Genomic DNA, 19,056 nt, shown 5'->3' with positions numbered 1-19,056 from the left:
CATTCAGAAATACATAATACAATCAAGCAGAGTCAACATGGCTTGATAGAGGATTGGCTAACTAATGGAGAGATAAAAGGAGTATTTTCAGGACGGCAACCTGTAAGCATTAGTATTCTACAAGGACTTGAGTCAGAGTCACAATTATTCACAGTATATTTTAATTTACTGGATCCTGGACTTCCTGGCTGGGAGGCCTCAGTTAGTCCGGATTAGGAACAGCATATCCAACACCCCTCACTGAGCACGGGGGCCCCCCAGGGCTGTGTGTTCAGACCACTGTTGTTCACCCTGCTGACACAGGTCAAATCACATCATCACATTTGCTGATGATACGACTGTAGTGGATCTCTTTAGCAGGAGCAACAAGTCGGCATACAGAAAGGAGGCGTAGTGGCTAACAGACTGGTGCAGAGCCAACAACCTGTCTCTGAATGTGGACGAAAGTGATGGTTGTTGACTTCAGGAGGGCACAGAGTGACCACTCTCCACTGGCCATCATTAGCTCCCCCTTGGAGATTGTGAAGAGCATCAAATGTCTTGGCATCCACCTAGCGCAGAATCTCACCTGGACTCTCAACACCAGCTCCATAGCCAAGAAAGCCCAGTAGTGTCTCTGTTTTCTGCACAGACTGAGGAAAGCTCACCTCTCAAATCCCATCCTCACTACATTCTACAATGAGTTCATTCAGAGAGCCTGAGCAGCTGCGTCACTGAATGGTTTGGGAATTGCACCCTCTTGGATCGTAAGACCCTACAACGGATAATGAGGGCAGCTGAGAGGATCATTGGGGTCTCTCCCTCCTCCATTACAGATATTTACACCACACGTTGCATCCGAAAGGCTACGAGCATTGTGGAAGACCCCACCCACCCCTCACTCAAACTTTTTTCCCTCCTGCCATCTGGCAGAAGGTACCGGAGCATTTGGTCTCTCACGGCCAGACTCCTTAGCACAGTATGATCAGACTTTTTTTTTCCCCATCTGAAATTCTTTGCATGATTCAAACTGCTGCTAGAAAAATGTCTTAATTATCTTTCTTCTGAGAGACTGTAACCTGCGTGTTTTGCACTTATGCACTTTATGCCATGTACGATTGTGTAGTTTGTACTGTCCACGTGGCACCCTCTGTCCCCGAGGAATGCTGTCTCATTATTACGGTGTCAGTTGTATATGGTAGAAATCACAAAAAACTACTCTATTCTAACATTCTTGCTGTTTTGACTTGAAGATCTCTATTCTGAAGACTTTATTTTTTTATCACACTAGCATTAATCATGTACATAAGTTATTTTTGAGGAGGATAAAAGAGACCTAATCACAATCTAAAGATCTTTTAATTTAAAGACTAGAAGCAACCATCAATCCCACTGACAAATTAGCTACTTGTTTAGTTAAAAGCAAACAAAGCCTTCTTCCTGCGATGAACACTGACAAACTGTTGTAAGTCTTGTTCCTTGAGGTGCTACGTTGCACTGTTTGCTACTTATACATGTTCCCAACACAAGGTGTAGCTCGTGGTTAACAAGGAGCCAGTTTCAATTAATTCCTAATTAGGCTTCTCTTTCAATGCACCCCTTAAAAATAAGCCTACTCGAAGCTCTCAACTGCAGAAATTTAAACCGTCAATTTTACTTTAATGTCAAGTACCAATTACAATCTAAACTCAGATAAATTATGTTTGTATAATCTCGTGGTTGCGGTTATGTACCGTAGAGTGTACAGGAAAGCCACACGCACTGACCAGGTCCTGAATTACAACAACAACCACCAAAACACACACAATAGAAGCTACATTAGGATTCTGTTCAAAAGGTCTACACTACACTGCAGCAATCCCCATCTACAAAATGAAGAAGAACACCTCTACAGAGTCTTCGCCAAGAATGAATATCCCCACAGTTTCATCCGCAGATGCCTAGTAGACTGGCAACGTGACAAGTACATACCATGCCCTAATTCACTAGCCGCGCTACCTTTCATAAAAACCTCTCTGAACTGACCGCCAGGCTTCTCCAATCACTTGGGTTCATGACAGCCACGCTCAGACAATGACTCACCAGGGTAAAAGACCCTCTACCCATCATGTGCAAGACTAACGTAATTTACAGGATTCCATACAAAGCCTGCACGAAACACTGTACAGGGCAAACAGACAACTAGCAATCCACATCCACAAACACCAACTAATCACTAAACGCCATGACTAGCTGTCCCTAGTAGCCATGCACACAGATGAAAAGGACCACAAATTCGACTGGGACAACACAACAATCATAGGACAAGCTAAACAGAGGACACCCAGAGAATTTCTCGAAGTATATCACTTATCCATGGACTCCATCAACAAGCCGAAACCAGCAACTAGAAGCAGCGGGAACGGAACCAAGTCACTTCCAGAAGACAGTGCAGCAGCACTTTACAGGAGGCTCCAAAGCACTGACGATGTCACTGAGACAGGGGACGAAGCAACTGCAAGTCAACTTCCCAGCTTGGTGAACATACCCACAACTATGACAACTGGCACCCGAGCTACAAGTTTTTACACACAAACATATACTCAGTATTTTCCTGTTCACTAATTGCTGAATTGTTGATGAGAGCCATCGGGAATGCTGTGGAACATGCATGTTATTCTCCTGCATGTGACTGATATGAGACACACTTGTTAAAAAGTTGGCTGCAATAATAGTGGTTAAGTTATCAAAGTCTGTTTGGAATAAGCTTTAGTTGAACACTTGCAAGGGAAGAATTTTCATTTTATATTTTAGAGTCATCTTTTCTATTTTTGATATCTAGAGCATTAAGATGGAATTGTAGTTTGCTCAAAATGTTTTGAAATTTAATTGTTCATGCAAAATGCTATCTGCTGTTTTATCTTGCAGCTGATCCACATTTGAGCAGTACCAATAGAGATAGTGCTATCAAAGAAACTGTGACATTAAAATGGTGTACCCCACGAACTAATAATGTTGGTAAGTATCAAGTAAGGTTAAACTAATGATGAAAATGATTTTATCTATTGAATCGTTTTTAAAAAAAACTTTCAGTTGTATTGATTGTAAACACTTGTTCCTACAAAAAGAGCCAGTAGAATGGAATTTGGAGGTGTTGGGATCATTTGTCACTACTCAATTAAACATCTCAGTTAGCGTTTGCTCAGCAACAATGCAAAATGTAGGGGAAGGGTAATAGTCCCTAAATGTTAGTTTGTTTCTTATGCAGAAAGAATCCAGTTGCTTGGAGTACATGCCAGCTCACCATAGAACATCTAGTCAATCCTAATCTGCTCAATCCATGTCACCCTGCAAGTATATTTCCTTCAAGTATCCATTCAGTTTCTTCTTGAATTTTCCGAAATGAATTTTCTTTTTTGCAGACTAATTGTGGAGTTGGGTGTTAAAGCAGGAGGGATTTCCAGTCGGGGCTGATTTGGGGTTTCCTGCGTGATTAAGTTCTCCTCTGCTCACGTGCATACGCTAGTGAAATGACACATTTAATGGGCAAAGCGTTCTGAAGCCTGCCAAGCCTTTTCAAGCTCCCATATCAGGGCATCATATTCAGAAGAAAAACTGGAGAGCACTTGTCTGTCTGCAGTTCAGGAGTATCAGTCATGACTCTACTGATCACCCCTGCAGATATTAGAGACCAGGCAGAAAGTGGTGTCATGTTTTCATGAATCCTCTCAAGAGGAACTGGTCTTTTTCCATGCTGTACGTCTCTATGACACTATAGAAAAGGCAAGTTCTTTGCCTAGGGATGGCAACAGGAGGCTATTCCATCTCATGAAGGCAGTCTGAACAGAGGTAGCTGCAGAGGTTAGTGCTTGAGAGAACCACATTCCAATGCCTCAACAGGTTGAAACATCTGCTGCACTCTGCCTTCTCAATGCTTCCTGCTGCAGTGAGTGAAAGTTAGTATTGTAAGGTGGACAGTGTGGAGGTCTGTCACACAGGATATTGAGTGCCAGTCATCTCCATCTGTTGCGTAGTGCAAAATTAGTGCTTGTCACTTAATTCCACTTAGTCATATATCGCTACCTGGACAACAGCGTTACTGCTTCTCTCACATCTACCAAGATACACACTCGAGCATTAAAGGAGCTGCAACTGAGTAGCTCGCATGCCATCATGTCACTGATCTTTCATCACAACTCGGAGAATTTACACCTGTTGTTCACCAAAGGCTTGCAGGAGACCAAAGGTGACCTTTTGAGTTGAATCTCCTTTGCTCTAATAAGATGTGATGGCATTAGCCATGTTGTTGCATTGTTTGTGTAAGCTTATTGGCTTGGTCAGATTTCACTCAAAAACTATTGTGTTTAACCACATAGCCAGACTGCATATGACTTGAGGTTTGTCATGAGCTGATTGGGGTGGAGAGCCAGTGCCCCTCAATTATTTGCTCAAAGGAACATTTTGATTATGATGGACCCAAATAATTGAAAAAGGTTTGTACTCACCAAAGCTTGGAGGAAGAAAGCTACCCTGCCAGGGTTCATACCACCTATATATAACTGAGTTTGTGAATGTATGCAAAATGGGTAATGCAATCCACCTGGAAATTTGAGAAATTATGTTTAACCCACATCAGGAAAGTGAATTTATACCTCTCAGCCAATTATGTTCTCCCACCTATTCTTCTAAAGACCTGAGAGTTCAAAAAATTCTATGCATCATTTTCACTTTGCCCATCTTCATAGGCAGTCAGTTCCAAGTCATTCCTATTCTGTGCAAAGCAGGTCTCCTCCACATCCCCTCAGGATTCTTAAGCTTGTGTCCCCTCATCCTTTTATTATCTGATAATAAAAGGAGATTTTCCCTGTCTACCTTATCGAATCTTGTCAACATCAGTGCCCAGCTCAGCGAGAGTAGACATGTAGTAGCATATGACTAATGATAGAAATCCCTGAGGCATTCGCATTTCACAACTTCAACATGACTCCACCCGTAAGGTAGACTGAGTTTAAGATGCAAAGGTTTTTTGAAGGCAGGAAATGTGGCATCTCCACTTAGCCTGGGTGGAAATGAATAAGTGAGTAATCTTGAGTAGTGGCATTGTTGCCTTTGAGCAGCTAAGTATACAAGCATACACTCCTAGAGTTTTTATAGCATGAGAAAAGACCTTATTGTGTTTCATCTAGCATCAGTCTGCTGTAATCCCATTTTCCAGCATCAGCCCAAAGCCTTGAATGCTACTTCATTTCAAGTGAAAGTACTTCTAGTCTAGTAAGGACAAAAGGCAAGTTACTATGCCGACTATCCCAATACAGTCAGACAACTCACTCTGTGTTGTCATGTGGAATGACATGTCGATATGCAATCAGGCTCCACATCCATCAGGATGTACATCACTGAGGCTAAACTGAAAGAGGCATGTTGGGTTCCCAAATTTGTTCATTTAATCTGTGTTTCTCTTTCTACTGTGGGGTCAGTGATTAGTTAAAAATTTCCCCCCACATAATCTTTGCAACAACATTGGAAGTGAGAGTAGGATAATCTGAACTCTACTTCACTTGATCCTGGAAGTATATAGAATCGACCACATTCAACAGCACCTCCCAGACTTCCATAATTTAGAAGGCCAGGACAATAGTTTCATTGGGGTGCAACCACCTTGAATATCCCTTTAAAGTCACACCTCGTACTCACTGGTACTTGTGTTGCCATTCTTCCATTGCGGTGGAGAACCTTCGCTACAATGATGAAAAGGTGGGTCAGTGAGGAATGGTCAGTGAATGCTGGTCATTAACACCTAGAAATGAATTTTTAGAAATGCTTGAGAAGACATGGGGAAGAAATGGAGGGAATCGTGAGTGCCAGAAACGCTTGGCATGTCCTTCTGTAAATCATGCACATATTGAGCTATTTCATTATTGTTTTGACCCAAGTCCCACTTTAAGGACCAGCAAGCTATTGTGTTGTGCTTCAGTGCAGTTTCCTGTACTTGAACAAGTTAAGCTGCTTTGTCTGACTGTCCTTGTGCTATTGTTCTTCTATATAATTTCATTCCTGTGTGGCTCTCAGGGTATTTTGCCATATGAAGGTAAAATGCTTTGACTTAGTGAAAAAAAATGCATATTTTTACTTCTAAATAGAATAGTTTTTTAAATTTATGTTGGTTTTTTTTTAATATGCTATTTTACATGGTGATACAATATTTCTTTCAGAGTTGCACTATTGTACAGGGGCATACAGAATATCACCTGTAGACGTAAACAGTAGACCCTCTTCCTGCCTAACAAATTTCTTACTGAACGGTGGGTAATTTTTCTATATTTAGTATTTTCTGTATTTGATTTGAAAGTATCGTGACAAAGTCACAATATTACCAACAAAGTTGTCCCAACCAGAATAGCCAGGACTGTGTGCTGGTAGTGTCAGTGTTTGCTGTTGTAATTCCACAGAAGCTGGCAGCAACTTCTGGGGGTTTGGGCACATTCACAATGATGTGGGAATCCAGAGATGGTTGTCCATGAGTTTATCCTCCTCTGTGTGGTGTGCTGCAGAGGTTCCCACAGACTACCATTTCCCTTTACAATCATAACTGACAAGAGCTTCCATTCCAACCCTGTTCACCTGACTGTAAAATCCTGGAAAAAGCTACACTTTATTGACTTGCAAAGGGGATTTTAATGGTATACGAACTTCTTCGTTATTGCTAAGTAATCACTCTGGTCCTGAAAAACTGCTTTCATGTTTGTGGAATTTCAAAGTTCTGTGCAATTATTTTTAAATTCTGTCTTTTACAAACATTACCTTTATTAGTTTTCTGTGTCGCTTATTTCTATTTTAATAGTTATACATTGAATGCTCTACCTGAAAATATAAGCTAGAAGTTCACTTAAAAGATTTTAAATACTTTTAGCTTTGTAGTTTGGTTGAATTCTTACTTATTGTCAGCAGTGCTGCTGCCCTTGATTTAGTGCCAGATTTAAACTGTTACAGAGAAAGGGGCAATCCTAGTCACATGGTTCTCAAACTTTGCAGATGGCATCCTCCAGGGTTAATGGTGAACACTTTTTTGCACCATTGCTTACTGCGAAAAAAAAACAAGCAGTTGACCCACTCCATCACACTCAGAATCACCTTATGCCAAATACCAGGGAGATTTGATTACCAGTTGTAAACACTCCTCTCAGCAACAGCTTAATTGACAAGAGTATTGATATCTAACATATCAATAGGTATAATTTGAAATAGATAGAAGATATGTGTTGTCTGTATTTGGTTTATAATAATCATGGTCTAACAGTGGTGGTGTCCCTAACTCTGGGCCAGAAGTCCATGTCTGAATAGATTGATTGAAAATAGCAACAGTTGTTACCCTAACTCCCCTCTGCTACCGATGGTATTGATACATAGATACTGTTTGTGAATCCTACATTTATAAAGACTAGTTTTTCTAATTGGAGTATTAATGCAATCAATTTAAAATGGCTGATTTGTCGTTGATGCAGTAGGAAAATTTGGTATTTTAAATTGTAAATATATTACAAAAGCCTTTGAGAAAATTAAGACATATTCTATTGTGGAAATTCTTCTGGAGTGTGTTCAAATAAGTCCTGGATGTTTTAACTTGGTCTAAATAAGCACTAATTAGTGCCCATTATCTCAGTGTCACTTTTGGACAGGAGCCAAGTTGTGTCCAGATTTTTAAAAAAGCATCGGTTTCAATTCTTTTATTTATTTCACCATCTGCAATTGAAAAGACAGGAAGGGTAATGATTTCCCCTTGAGAACCTGTATTTTCTCTCCCATTTTGTTTACATCCATTGAAATTAATTATTTGAGCCTTTCTTTGTAAATAAGAAGCAATTTTTGTTTTGAAATATAAGATTCAGAGAGAACTTGACAGGGTAGATGCTGAGAGGATGTTTCCTCTTGTGGGGGAGCCTAAAATTAGATGTCAGAGTTTAACAATGAGGAATGTCTCATTTAAAACTGACACTGGGGGGATTCCTTCCCAGAAGGTTGTTAATCTTTGGGATTCTCTTCCCCAGTGAACAGTGGAAGCTGGCCTGAATGTACCTATGGCCAAATTAGATATTTGAACTTAAGCATTGATGTGGAATTTAGGCCGCAGTTAGATCAGCTCATTATCTTATTGTATGATTGAGCAGGTGGGAAGAGTGAAATTGTTCCCTCCTGTGCCTATTATTTATGCTGTCATGCTCTAAGAAGTAAAGGTACATTTTGTTTTGAACAAAGTTCTATCCCAAATGACTGTCCCTTCCAGCCCTACTGTTCCCAAAGCTAAGTAATAAGAATTCTGGCCCAGAGTCACGTCCTGCTCCAGAGTACAAATCCAAGTTGATACTTCAGTGCTATGCATTGGAACCAGTACATTTTTAGATGAGACAGCTGCCCTTTCCGGTAAAAGTAACAGATTCTGTGGTACCAGTTTGAAGATCGAGGAAGTTATCCCCAAAAATATCACTTTTAAAAACAAAAGTTCTATCGCTATGCATGCTATCACTTTGTTGGAACTTGCTGGGTGCAAATTGGCTGCTGTGTTTCCCACATTACAGCTGACAAAACTTCAAAAGTACTTGATTGGCTGTATAGCACTTTGATATCAGATTGCAGATGATACTGTAAAAATGTAAATTTTCTTAATCACCTGACTAGTGAGTGAGACCGAAGATTATTCTCTGATCCTGAGGCACCTTCCACTTCTTAAATGAATGATCATCTCCTGACCACAGGTCTCTGTCTGTTGGAATCATAGAGATGTACAGCACGGAAACAGACCCTTTGGTCCAACCTGTCCATGCCGACCAGATATCCCAACCCAATCTAGTCCCACCTGTCAGCACCTGGCCCATATCCCTCCAAACCCTTAATATTCATAGACCATCCAGTTTCCTTTTAAATGTTGCAATTGTACCAGCCTCCACCACTTCCACTGGCAGCTCATTCCATACATGTATCACCCTCTGTGTGAAAAGGTTGCCCCTTAGGTCTCTTTTATATCTTTCTCTTTTCACCCTAAACCTATGCCCTCTAGTTCTGGACTCCCCCACTCCAAGGAAAAGACTTTGTCTATTTATCCTATCCATGCCCTCATGATTTTATAAACCTTTATAAGGTTTTTAGAGGTATATAAGCCTCTGACGTTCCAGGGAAAACAGCCCAGTCTATTCAACCTCTCCCTATAGCACAAATCCTCCAACCCTGGCAACATCCTTGTAAAGCTTTTCTGGACCCTTTCACAGCATCTTACCGATAGGAAGGAGGCCAGAATTGCACGCAGTATTCCAACAGTGGCCTAACCAACGTCCTGTACAGCTGCAACATGACCTCCCAACTCCTGTACTCAATACTCTATTATTCAATATCTCTGCATGGCATAATCATGCCTTACATGTGATTTGATTTATCAGCAGCTCTGGTTTGACAAGCTTTCTTTCCGCTCTCTGCTTCATTTGCCAAAGGATCTAATCTAACTTTGCACATGTACATACGTAGGCATAAGTATCCTGTGCCAAATTTGTCCCTTTGTTATCCTACTCTTCTTGAGCTGAACTGCTTAAAACTTTTTCCTGTATCAGGGCTTAATTAATGCTTGAACTTTGACTTTGCACTTCCTCAGATTAAAAGACATTTTAAGTTGAGCATGTACTGCACCTCTATTGTCCTCTTATATAGCAAGGCTGCATTTAGGGGCAATGCCACATCTTTGTGAAGTCTTGCAGTCCCAGAGTCGGAGAGATGCACCTGACTGCACATGGCTAAACCAACAACATCAAAGTTAGGTTAGATTCCCTACTGTGCGGAAACAGGCCCTTCAGCCCAACAAGTCCACACCGACCCTCCAGAGAGTAACCCACGCAGACCCATTCACCTACTCCCTACTAATGCACCTATCTCTGTGGGAAATTTAGCATGACCAATTCACCTGACCTGCACATCTTTGGAATGTGGGAGGAAACCGGAGTACCCGGACCAAACCCACGCAGACACAGGAAGAATGTGCAAACTCCACACAGACGGTCGCCCGAGGCTGGAATTGAACCCGGGTCCCTGGCGCTGTGAGGCAGCAGAGCTAACTGCTGAGCCGCTGTGCCACCCTAAATTAATTCTAAGCAAAAAATAAATAAGCAGGCTGCAACACTTACATTAAGCTTTAAGTTAGTTGTAAGATTCAGAAAAAATCTGTCAAACTTCTTTTCTAAGTCAGTACTTCTGGACTACGTTAGCGATGGTGTCATGTTGACTGACAGTTAACCATTTTTATTGAAATTAAGGTCTCCAGCTCTAAAGAAATTTAAGATAGCATTGTTGCTGTTTCCCAAATCATACAAATAACTTAAAATTTAATATACCGCTGTGATGTCAGAGGTGCTGCTGGACCGTAGCCATGTTTGGAAATGCCCTCCCTCATTCTCCATACTGCCCCCTCTCTCTTTGGATAGCAGGATACTGCAGATGGAAATCTGAAATAAAAAATGCAACAGCGGAAATATTCAGGTTGTGGCAGCACCGTGGAGAGACAAACACAGTTACTGTTTCAGGCCTTTCATCAGGATACAAGCCTGCTCCTTCCTTCACGTGGTGAAGCACACGTTGCATTTTGCTTCACAAACTGATGGTCTTTTCCCAAACTATTTCAATGCCCTTTCAGCAAAGATGACTGATTATAATATTCTGATTTTGGTCTCAATCTTCGTTAAGCCATTCTTTATGGATTTATGAGAGTTCACCATTTAAAAAAAAATCTTGTTGGCGATTAAATGACTTTTCTTTTTCCAGCTGTTTAAGTTGTGATTAGTCAGAATCACCAGGTGAAGTTACCTTTATTTAGGCCACCGTGTGATCCCCAGGCCATCACTCTTTTGTTATCTCTAAACTCTGATTGACCGTCTGGTTTTGGTTGTTATTTGGTGAGTGTTGTTTGTTCCAGAAGTGTGTATGTGGCAGAATGTTGAACAGTCATTTTGAGATTTTCTAGAGCTGAGCTCGGAGTTGAAAGCTATTTGTGAGATCCTTTTCACAACATCACTTGAGGTTTCTTTCAGTCCTTTTATTCGAAGGGGACACATTGTAGACAAGTTTCCTTTCAGGTTATCTTAAATGAAACCGGGCTAAATTTTTCCAGTGAATAAATGTATTCTTGCTTGGCTTGCTCTGTTTTAATGACACCCATGAACAGAAAGTTGAGAAGCAGCATTGATACTGGCTGTGGAGAAGTCTGTGGGGCAAAGCTGTCTTGTCAAATTCTGTCAAAAGGAGAACAGAGGAATTTATTCATAGAAATTACATCAGTTTTCAAACTCAGACCTTCATGCTCAGTGTAAAAATAAGGTGAAGAGATGTTAGCATTTCTTTTCAGTCTCCTCTCTCTTGCTGGTTGGAGCCTCCAATTTTTAAACACAATTCAGCCTCACAGTCTATCTCCTTTCTGTCCCATTGCTGTCACGCGTGCATGTGAAAGGTGGGAGGGGGGGGGGGGGGGAACAACACACTTCCTCTCCACACTGATCAGCTACATCATTACTTTCCTGAACTATTTGTCCATCTGCCAGTTAGCATGTAGCTCAGAGTATTGTGCCGATTGCTTCCTTCACAGTTCTGTCTTGTTTGTTATACTGACTTAGCAGGACTCTTCATCTTCTGCAATGTTGTAGATTCCAAATTAAGGCACAGCAACTAACTCGCCTCCACCTTTAGCTGTGTTTCCCCTCCAGCTACTTTGTCATTACCCTGACAACATGCCCTTCTGACTGTCGATAGTGACTGCAGTGAATATTTCAATGTCAGTTGTGTTTTTTTTCTTGTAATTGGATCTCTCCAAACATTGTGACCATATTCTGCTGTGAAATATCTAGCTATCTTCCACTCCCAAATCATAGATATTTGAAGCACAAGTCAATTCAGCTTCTTGGACCTATGCTGTCTCTTTGAAACAGCAGTCATAGTTATCCCTGAGTCCCTGACTTTTATCTATAATCTTGTCCATTCCTCCTCAAATACCATCCAAATTCTTTTTAATATCGTTGGAAAGATATGGAAGCTAAATCCACCAAGCAGTACATCACACATCCTGAGAACTCTTTGGGGAAGAAGATTTGGGGTGGTGGAGAGAGACATTAGTCAAACTGATGTCTCTGGTCTGCAAAAATCCCCTCTGCTTCCCCCAACTGACTTAACCAACCTCAATCCTAACAGACCACCTCTGTCCAAACCAGAGGGAATGAGCTTTAAGGAGAGGCTAGAAAAACTCTAGTTGTTTTCTCTGGAGCAGCAGAAGCTGAGGGGTGACTTGATAGACGTCTGTAAAATCATGAGATGCATAGATAGGGTTGGTTGTCAGAATCTTTTTCTCGGATTCGAAATGTCTAATGCTAGGGGTCATGTATTTAAGAAGAGAAGGGGAAAGTACAAAGGAGATGTGAGGGGCAGGTTTCTTACACACAGAATGATGGGAGTCTGGAACGTTCTGCTCAGGGTGGTGGTGCAGGCAGATAAGATAGGGGTGTTTAAGGAATGTTTATCTTAGCACATGAATATGCAAGAAATGGAGGGATACGGGCCAATGGCAGGAAGAAGGGATTTGTTTAAATTGGCGTTATGCTTATCCCAACATCCTGGGCCGAAGGGCCTGTTACTGTGTTGTGGAGTTCTATGCTGTTCAAATGTTCATGTATTCAACATCTTCTGCAGAACCTTGACCATTCTTCTTTCATGCTTTACCAAAGAACTCAGTCAATTTAATTCACGCAATTTGCCTTTAACAATTCCATGCTAGTTCTCCTTCATTTTTCTGTGAAAGTTTGTTGTCTTTGTCCCTGATTATGGTTAAAGGTTGATACTCAAATACATAAATACTCAGTCTATACTAGTAGTGATGCAAGATCTCACTCTACAGCAGATTCTGGAGAGAGGTGATTCTGGAATCATAGAATCCCCACTGTGGAAACAGGCCTTTCGGCCAAACACGTCCACACTGACCCTCTGAACAGTAACCTACCCAGACCCATTCCCCTTGTTATCCTATATTTACCCCTGACTAAAGCACTTATAACCTACACATCCCTGAACACTATGGGCGATTTCCGGCTCAGGCAACTGACTCTGTGGAGTTTGCATGTTCTCCCTGTGTCTGCGAGGGTTTCCTCCGGGTGCTCAGGTTTCCTCCCACAGTCCAAAAATGTGCAGGTCAGGGTGAATTGGCCACTGAGCCACAGTGTCGCCATTAAAAGTGTGAACTTGCATCTTGCAAATGCTAATGACATACCTGGTCAGTGTGGGGATTGAACCCACAACCATAGCGTTATTTGCACCACACTCTAACTACCTGAACTAACTGACCTCCCCTGCTGTGTACAGCCTTGTGCTAAGCTTAATCATGTAAATAGTTAGCAGAATGTTAAATGTAAAGATAAGATTATCATCAGCTCTGACTTCTTAATACGGTTAGTCACTTTTCATCAGGATCAGTAATGTAGGATCAACAGGAATGCTAATCATTCTTAGTCCATCTTCTCTGCCCTATTATCATCCTTTCACAGCTTCCACCTTCTCTTCCAATGTCAATACTTTGCTTCAAAGACATGTGCAATGTACTGATTAAACCATGTCCTCTGTCTCCATATGAAGGTGTTCTTTATAGCCCAGCTTGTTCCCTAGCTAGCTATTTAAATGTTCTATAAACATAGTGTTTAGTTTGCAGTTTAATATCTCTTGCTAATCTATTGTGTTTGTTATTTGCTGTAAAGTCTGCTGAATTATCTGCAATATTAATTGAGTAATGACTTCAGTTGTAATATATTTTATTTGCATCTCTATTGTTTAAAGGTGTCTCATGTATTTTTTCAAGTTGCTTAGGCCCTTAACTACTTGTACAGACATAGTCTGCCATGTGTGCATCGAAGAAAAGAGAATTCAGAAGAAACAATAGTGTATTGCGTATTCTTCTGGCATTGCAATAAAACTAGCCAAATAATCCAGTTTGTACCAGTTTGAGTAAATCCTGCTAACTCTGCTTCCGCTGATAACAGAATTGTGGGTGTGTTTTCACTACATCCTTTTGTTTTGTTTTTGAGGGAGCTGAGTTAAAGTTGTGGCAACCTTAGGGATTCCAGTCCATACATGTCTATGTGAATAATTTTCATTGCTAGATAAATCAAACTGATGAAAATTCTTATCTGAAACTGCAGAGCTTGGTTCTCCTTCTGCAGTTTACATGTGACATTGCTTATGTAGTGTGTGAAAGAATGTTGTTGCAACATTAATTGCTTGCACAGTCTCTTTAGTGCGTGTGTATAGTCTACCCCTTTGTAAATCAACTTCCACTTTGCCTACTTGCACTATTCCTAAAAGGAAGCACTTGTATTTCTCTGCCACCTTTCAAAGGTTTGGGACTTTGAAACATGAAACAGTTAATGAAGTATCATTGAAATGGGTTACTGTTGTAATGTTGCAGTGTAGGAAACTAATGTGTTTTTTTAATATAAAAACTAATACTTATATCCTTTTGTATATGTCAGGTCGATCAGTTTTGTTGGAACAGCCACGTAAGTCGGGTTCCAAAGTGATTAGTCACATGCTTTGCAGCCATGGTGGTGAGATTTTCCTGCATGTTTTAAGCAGTGTTCGTTCCATTCTGGAGGACCCCCCATCGATTAGTGAAGGGTGTGGAGGAAGGGTTACTGATTACAGGATTACGGTTAGTCACTTTGCAAAAATATAAGTATTTCTAATTTGTTCTTATGTCCTGATATCAATAATAGTCAGTACGGACTGGCTGCTTAAAAACTAAATTAGCAATGTAAAATGAAAAAAGTTGATGCTTGAACAAATTTACATCAATTCTTAAAATAGCCTTCCATATACTTATAAAAGCATTAAGTTCCTGTTTATTTGAAACTGACCACCTCTGTCTTCTAATCAAATTCTAATTCATTATTGATTGTGTCAAGAATTGAATCTTTAATGCATTCTCTAATGGCACACAGAGTACTTGTCTTCAAATGCAGTAATATTGTAGATGCATTGTACTGTATCTGCATTAGCTAAGCTGAATGCAGAATCACTTCATTTGATTCTCCATGGTGTGTGTCTGCACAATAATAACCTGAGATTTATTTACGCTCCACTTAAACTCGAAATTTGGACGACTCTACCTAGATCCATACAAATCTACACAAATGGCACTGAAGACAAATGTCCTGCAGACAGCAGCCTGTAATAAACTCCTTATCCATCAAACGTGTAATCAAAAAACAAGCAAATTGAGGGATGGACTATAAAACTCCTCTCTGATCGTCTTGGGTTATCAAGAGTATCAAATTTGTCCTGATTAACAACACAGGTTACACTAAAGCGTGCTAATGTTTGAAAGAAATGGTCACAGATTTTCCCCTCCCATGGACACTGATGTTTGGGTATAGCGACATGGGCACTTTCTGATGCCTTGGCCAACTCTTAGTCATCTGGTTTGAGATGTTGTGTATCAGTAGGCTGTTTGATTCAATTCCCTTCCTCCTTCTGTCTGTCTGATCATTAGCCATTCCAGTTCGGATTACTGTGTATTGGTCAGGAATGTGGACCCTTCCCGATTCTTGGAGAAAGTGAGGACTGCAGATGCTGGAGTACCAGAGTTGAAAAATGTGGTGCTGGAAAAACACAGCAGGCCAGGCAGCATCCGAGGAGCAGGAGAATCGACGTTTCGGGCAAAAGCCCTTCTTCAGGAGTGAGGCTGGTGTGCCAAGCGGGCTGAGATAAAAGGTAGGGGGGGGACGGAATTTGGGGGAGGGGCGCTGGGAATACGATAGGTACCTATCGAATTCCCAGCGCCCCTCCCCCCTACCTTTTATCTCCGCCCGCTTAGCATACCAGCCTCATTCCTGAAGAAGGGCTTATGCCTGAAACGTCGATTCTCCTCCTCGGATGCTGCCTGGCCTGCTGTGTTTTTCCAGCACCACATTTTTCAACCCTTCCCGATTCTTGTCATCCTTAACTTGGTAACCCAGTGGCCATTGTTAAGCTGCTCTGCTATCCTAGCTGACTTGACACAGAACAAGAATTAGGCTGGAGCTCCTAACTCTGGTTCTGTGACACCTCACTGTTAACAACTGAGTCAGCAGGCTAGCTTCCTGCACTTATTTTTCTGTTAGATTTTCGATTCTGTGCAAGATACTCCTTTGTGTAAGACATAAATAATGTGTAATATAAATGGGACAAGAAGAATCCAAATGCCAGTTTATTGTTATTAGTCAGAGTCCTACAGCACAGAGTCAGGCCCTTTGGCCCAAACTGGTCTGTGCTGACAAAATGAAATGAGGGCTTGTCCAGGATTTGAACCCAGGACCTCTCATATGTCAGCAATGCACAGGGCCCTATATCAGAATCATACCCCTGGACAGCACATCTCCAACTGGCAAATTAGAAGTCTGGTGAGAGAACTTAAAATCTAATCCTATAGGTATGGTTGATGGTCTATCCTTTTTATTACAGTCAAACATTGGAGTTGTTATAAATGTTCATTTTTAAAAAGAGACTTGAATTCAAGAAGATCAGTATCACATCCAGTGTTCTGGGTTCACGGTACTGTTTTTGTTTTATTAGGACTTTGGTGAGTTCATGAGGGAAAACCGGTTAACTCCTGTAATGGAGAGGGGCTATCTGATGGATGGAAGTATGGAAGTGCCACTCGAGAGAGCAAAGGCCCAGCTGGAGAGGCATACACGCTATTGGCCAATGATTATATCTCAGACTACAATCTTCAACATGCAGGCTGTAAGAAAATTTCTGTTGATTCACATGCAATTTCCACAAGTTGAGCATGCTGTTGGTGTTCATCCTCAGGTAATGGGATCAATGTCCACCTGTACTGTGCAACTTTCAAAGCGTTGGAGCAGCACGATTTAGCAATATGGCATATTTTAATTAAATACAAAGGCAATGACTTTTGAATGAGAATTAATTAGTTCTCTTCCTTCAGTGATGGTCTTATGACACATAGTTCACATTATATATGACCTATTGGAAATTAAAGTTGTTAAAAGTTGACCGAGCTAAGAACACTTCCTCCTGATGTACTGTAGTTCCCTATGTTGTTTTGAGCAACATTGCAGAGGCAGTAAGGAGCACTTTAAAGTCTCAACGTTCCTTACATTTGGTGATGTTTGCATGTGGGCATTGATCACCTGACTTCCAAGTGCTCCCCAAGTGGTAGGAATCAAAAGTTTGAAAGTCAGGGCAGGAGGAGAGATTCTGCTTATTCCACAGATGAGAGGACAGTTTACTTTGTACAAAATGAACATTGGTATTTTAACTCTGGTAAGATTTGTTTCAGCAGATTATTTTTAAAGGATGCCTATTTTGTTTCAAGAAATATTAGACAGTATTTAGAGAATTGACCTGAGGTGACTCTTACTTTCTTAAATATGTGCGGGGGTAAATGATAAGTCACTTAAATCCCTGTAAAAGTGCACAGCATGCGTATCATCTGTCATTGTGTCACTTGAAACTAATTAAAATAGAGAACCTTGAATACTAAAGGAATAAGTGTTCTCTGTCAAAGTCTCTACAAGTTTTATTAAGGTTATTTTGAATGAAGGAAATATCATCACCTGGCATTAACTTGGATTTGTGCACTGATTCTTTTATATTTAACAATTTATTTGCAAGTAGTTTCAGCTGGAAATGCACAGTGCTGTGCGTTTAGGGTACACCAGTTCAACTTGTACATTGATTTTTTTTGTGGTTAGAAATGACGCTTTTTGACATTGATTCCAATGGGAATCCTTGATTCACTTAGCTTTTTCATTTAAAATGTGCTTTCCGAGAATATAATTTAAGGTATTAAGTGAGGAATTACTGCATTCTGCAATTGCACGCTTTGAGCAGTTTTATTTTGCAGACCTTGTTGGTAAATGTTGCTGGCTGGATTCTGTTGGGACTGTGACTATTTATGGATATAAAGTTATTTCAGAACTGGTGCAGAGTTATTCTAATATCAAGGATATTCTTAAAGCAATGGTCCAAATTTCCAATTTGAATTTTCATTGGTTAAAATGAAATAATATGTCTTGGTTGGTCTGCAAAAAGTAGGTTGGTCATTCATGTTTCAACACAAGATGGACTAGCATATATTTACATAAAATTCTGTCACATTACTTAAAGGATAATGATGAGAAGAATGTTACCAGTTGATGTGTTTTTGGGGTAATGTTGGCTAGTACACAGGGAAACTTTCTCCTCCCTGAAATATTATTATCGGATTCTAATTGGCTAATCTACTGGAGAGGTCTGACAAAGCTGTGGTTGAGATCAGTACCTTTGACACTATTGTACACAGTGCTAAAATAGAATATCAGCTCAGATTTTCTGCTCAAGCCCTGGAAAAGGGCTTGAACTAGGGATGCTTACGTTTACCTGGCAGTATTTATTTTAGTATCTGCACAAGCACTGTATAAGTTTTTGTGTTAGGCTAATGTTTCCTGGCACTTTAAATGTGACCACCAAGAAACCAACCATTGAAATTCACTTACGGCACTATGGGTTAGGAGTGAACTTATTTGAGAATTCTGACCTTATCAATGCATTTCTACCTGGTACTGGTCTCCCTTTGCAAGACAGCATGATCCACTATCCACAATGGGCTGCTGGCTAATGCAAGTGGAGGGAGGTGTTTAACAGAAAAGATACTTCTAGCTGTTGCTCCCTGGTATGTTCAAAGCTGCCAATTACCTGTTTGTTCAATTTACTCATGTTTTCTCTTTTTCTTTTTGATGCCCAGGTTGTACCTTTAGCCAGTCTAATTGTGAAGGAGAGCCTAACTGATGACGATGTCCTTAATTGTCAAAAAACTATCTACAATTTGGTAGATATGGAAAGAAAAAATGATCACTTGCCCATTTCAACAGTTGGCACCAGAGGCAAAGGCTCCAAAAGGTAACACGTTTCCTTAAGAGTGAATTTTAATTTTCTAATACTTCATTTCAGCTAGCCAGAGTTTTGCTGTGGACATGTCCAGTTTTTAATGTGATATTTGTTGTTTTCCTCAAAAGAAACTTAACTTCAGCCCCCTGGGCACTAAGCTCTGGG

The 19,056-nt window shown here is 40.6% G+C and overlaps 1 protein-coding gene across 2 annotated transcripts in view; it reads left to right on the top strand.

The window, feature by feature from the left end:
* Positions 1-19,056, top strand: part of ints13 (integrator complex subunit 13) — an 81,835-nt gene that overhangs the window by 50,676 nt on the left and 12,103 nt on the right. For both annotated transcript variants that reach the window (XM_072562333.1, XM_072562334.1), the window contains 5 exons: positions 2,887-2,976; positions 6,171-6,260; positions 14,493-14,671; positions 16,573-16,743; positions 18,749-18,903. In XM_072562333.1, the coding sequence (XP_072418434.1) occupies positions 2,887-2,976; positions 6,171-6,260; positions 14,493-14,671; positions 16,573-16,743; positions 18,749-18,903 (685 nt within the window). The remainder of the gene's footprint in view (positions 1-2,886; positions 2,977-6,170; positions 6,261-14,492; positions 14,672-16,572; positions 16,744-18,748; positions 18,904-19,056) is intronic.

The sequence above is a fragment of the Chiloscyllium punctatum genome, chromosome 44 (genome assembly GCF_047496795.1).
Source record: "Chiloscyllium punctatum isolate Juve2018m chromosome 44, sChiPun1.3, whole genome shotgun sequence".
Classification (NCBI taxonomy): Eukaryota; Metazoa; Chordata; class Chondrichthyes; order Orectolobiformes; family Hemiscylliidae; genus Chiloscyllium; species Chiloscyllium punctatum.
This window is presented reverse-complemented; position numbering and strand designations above follow the sequence as displayed.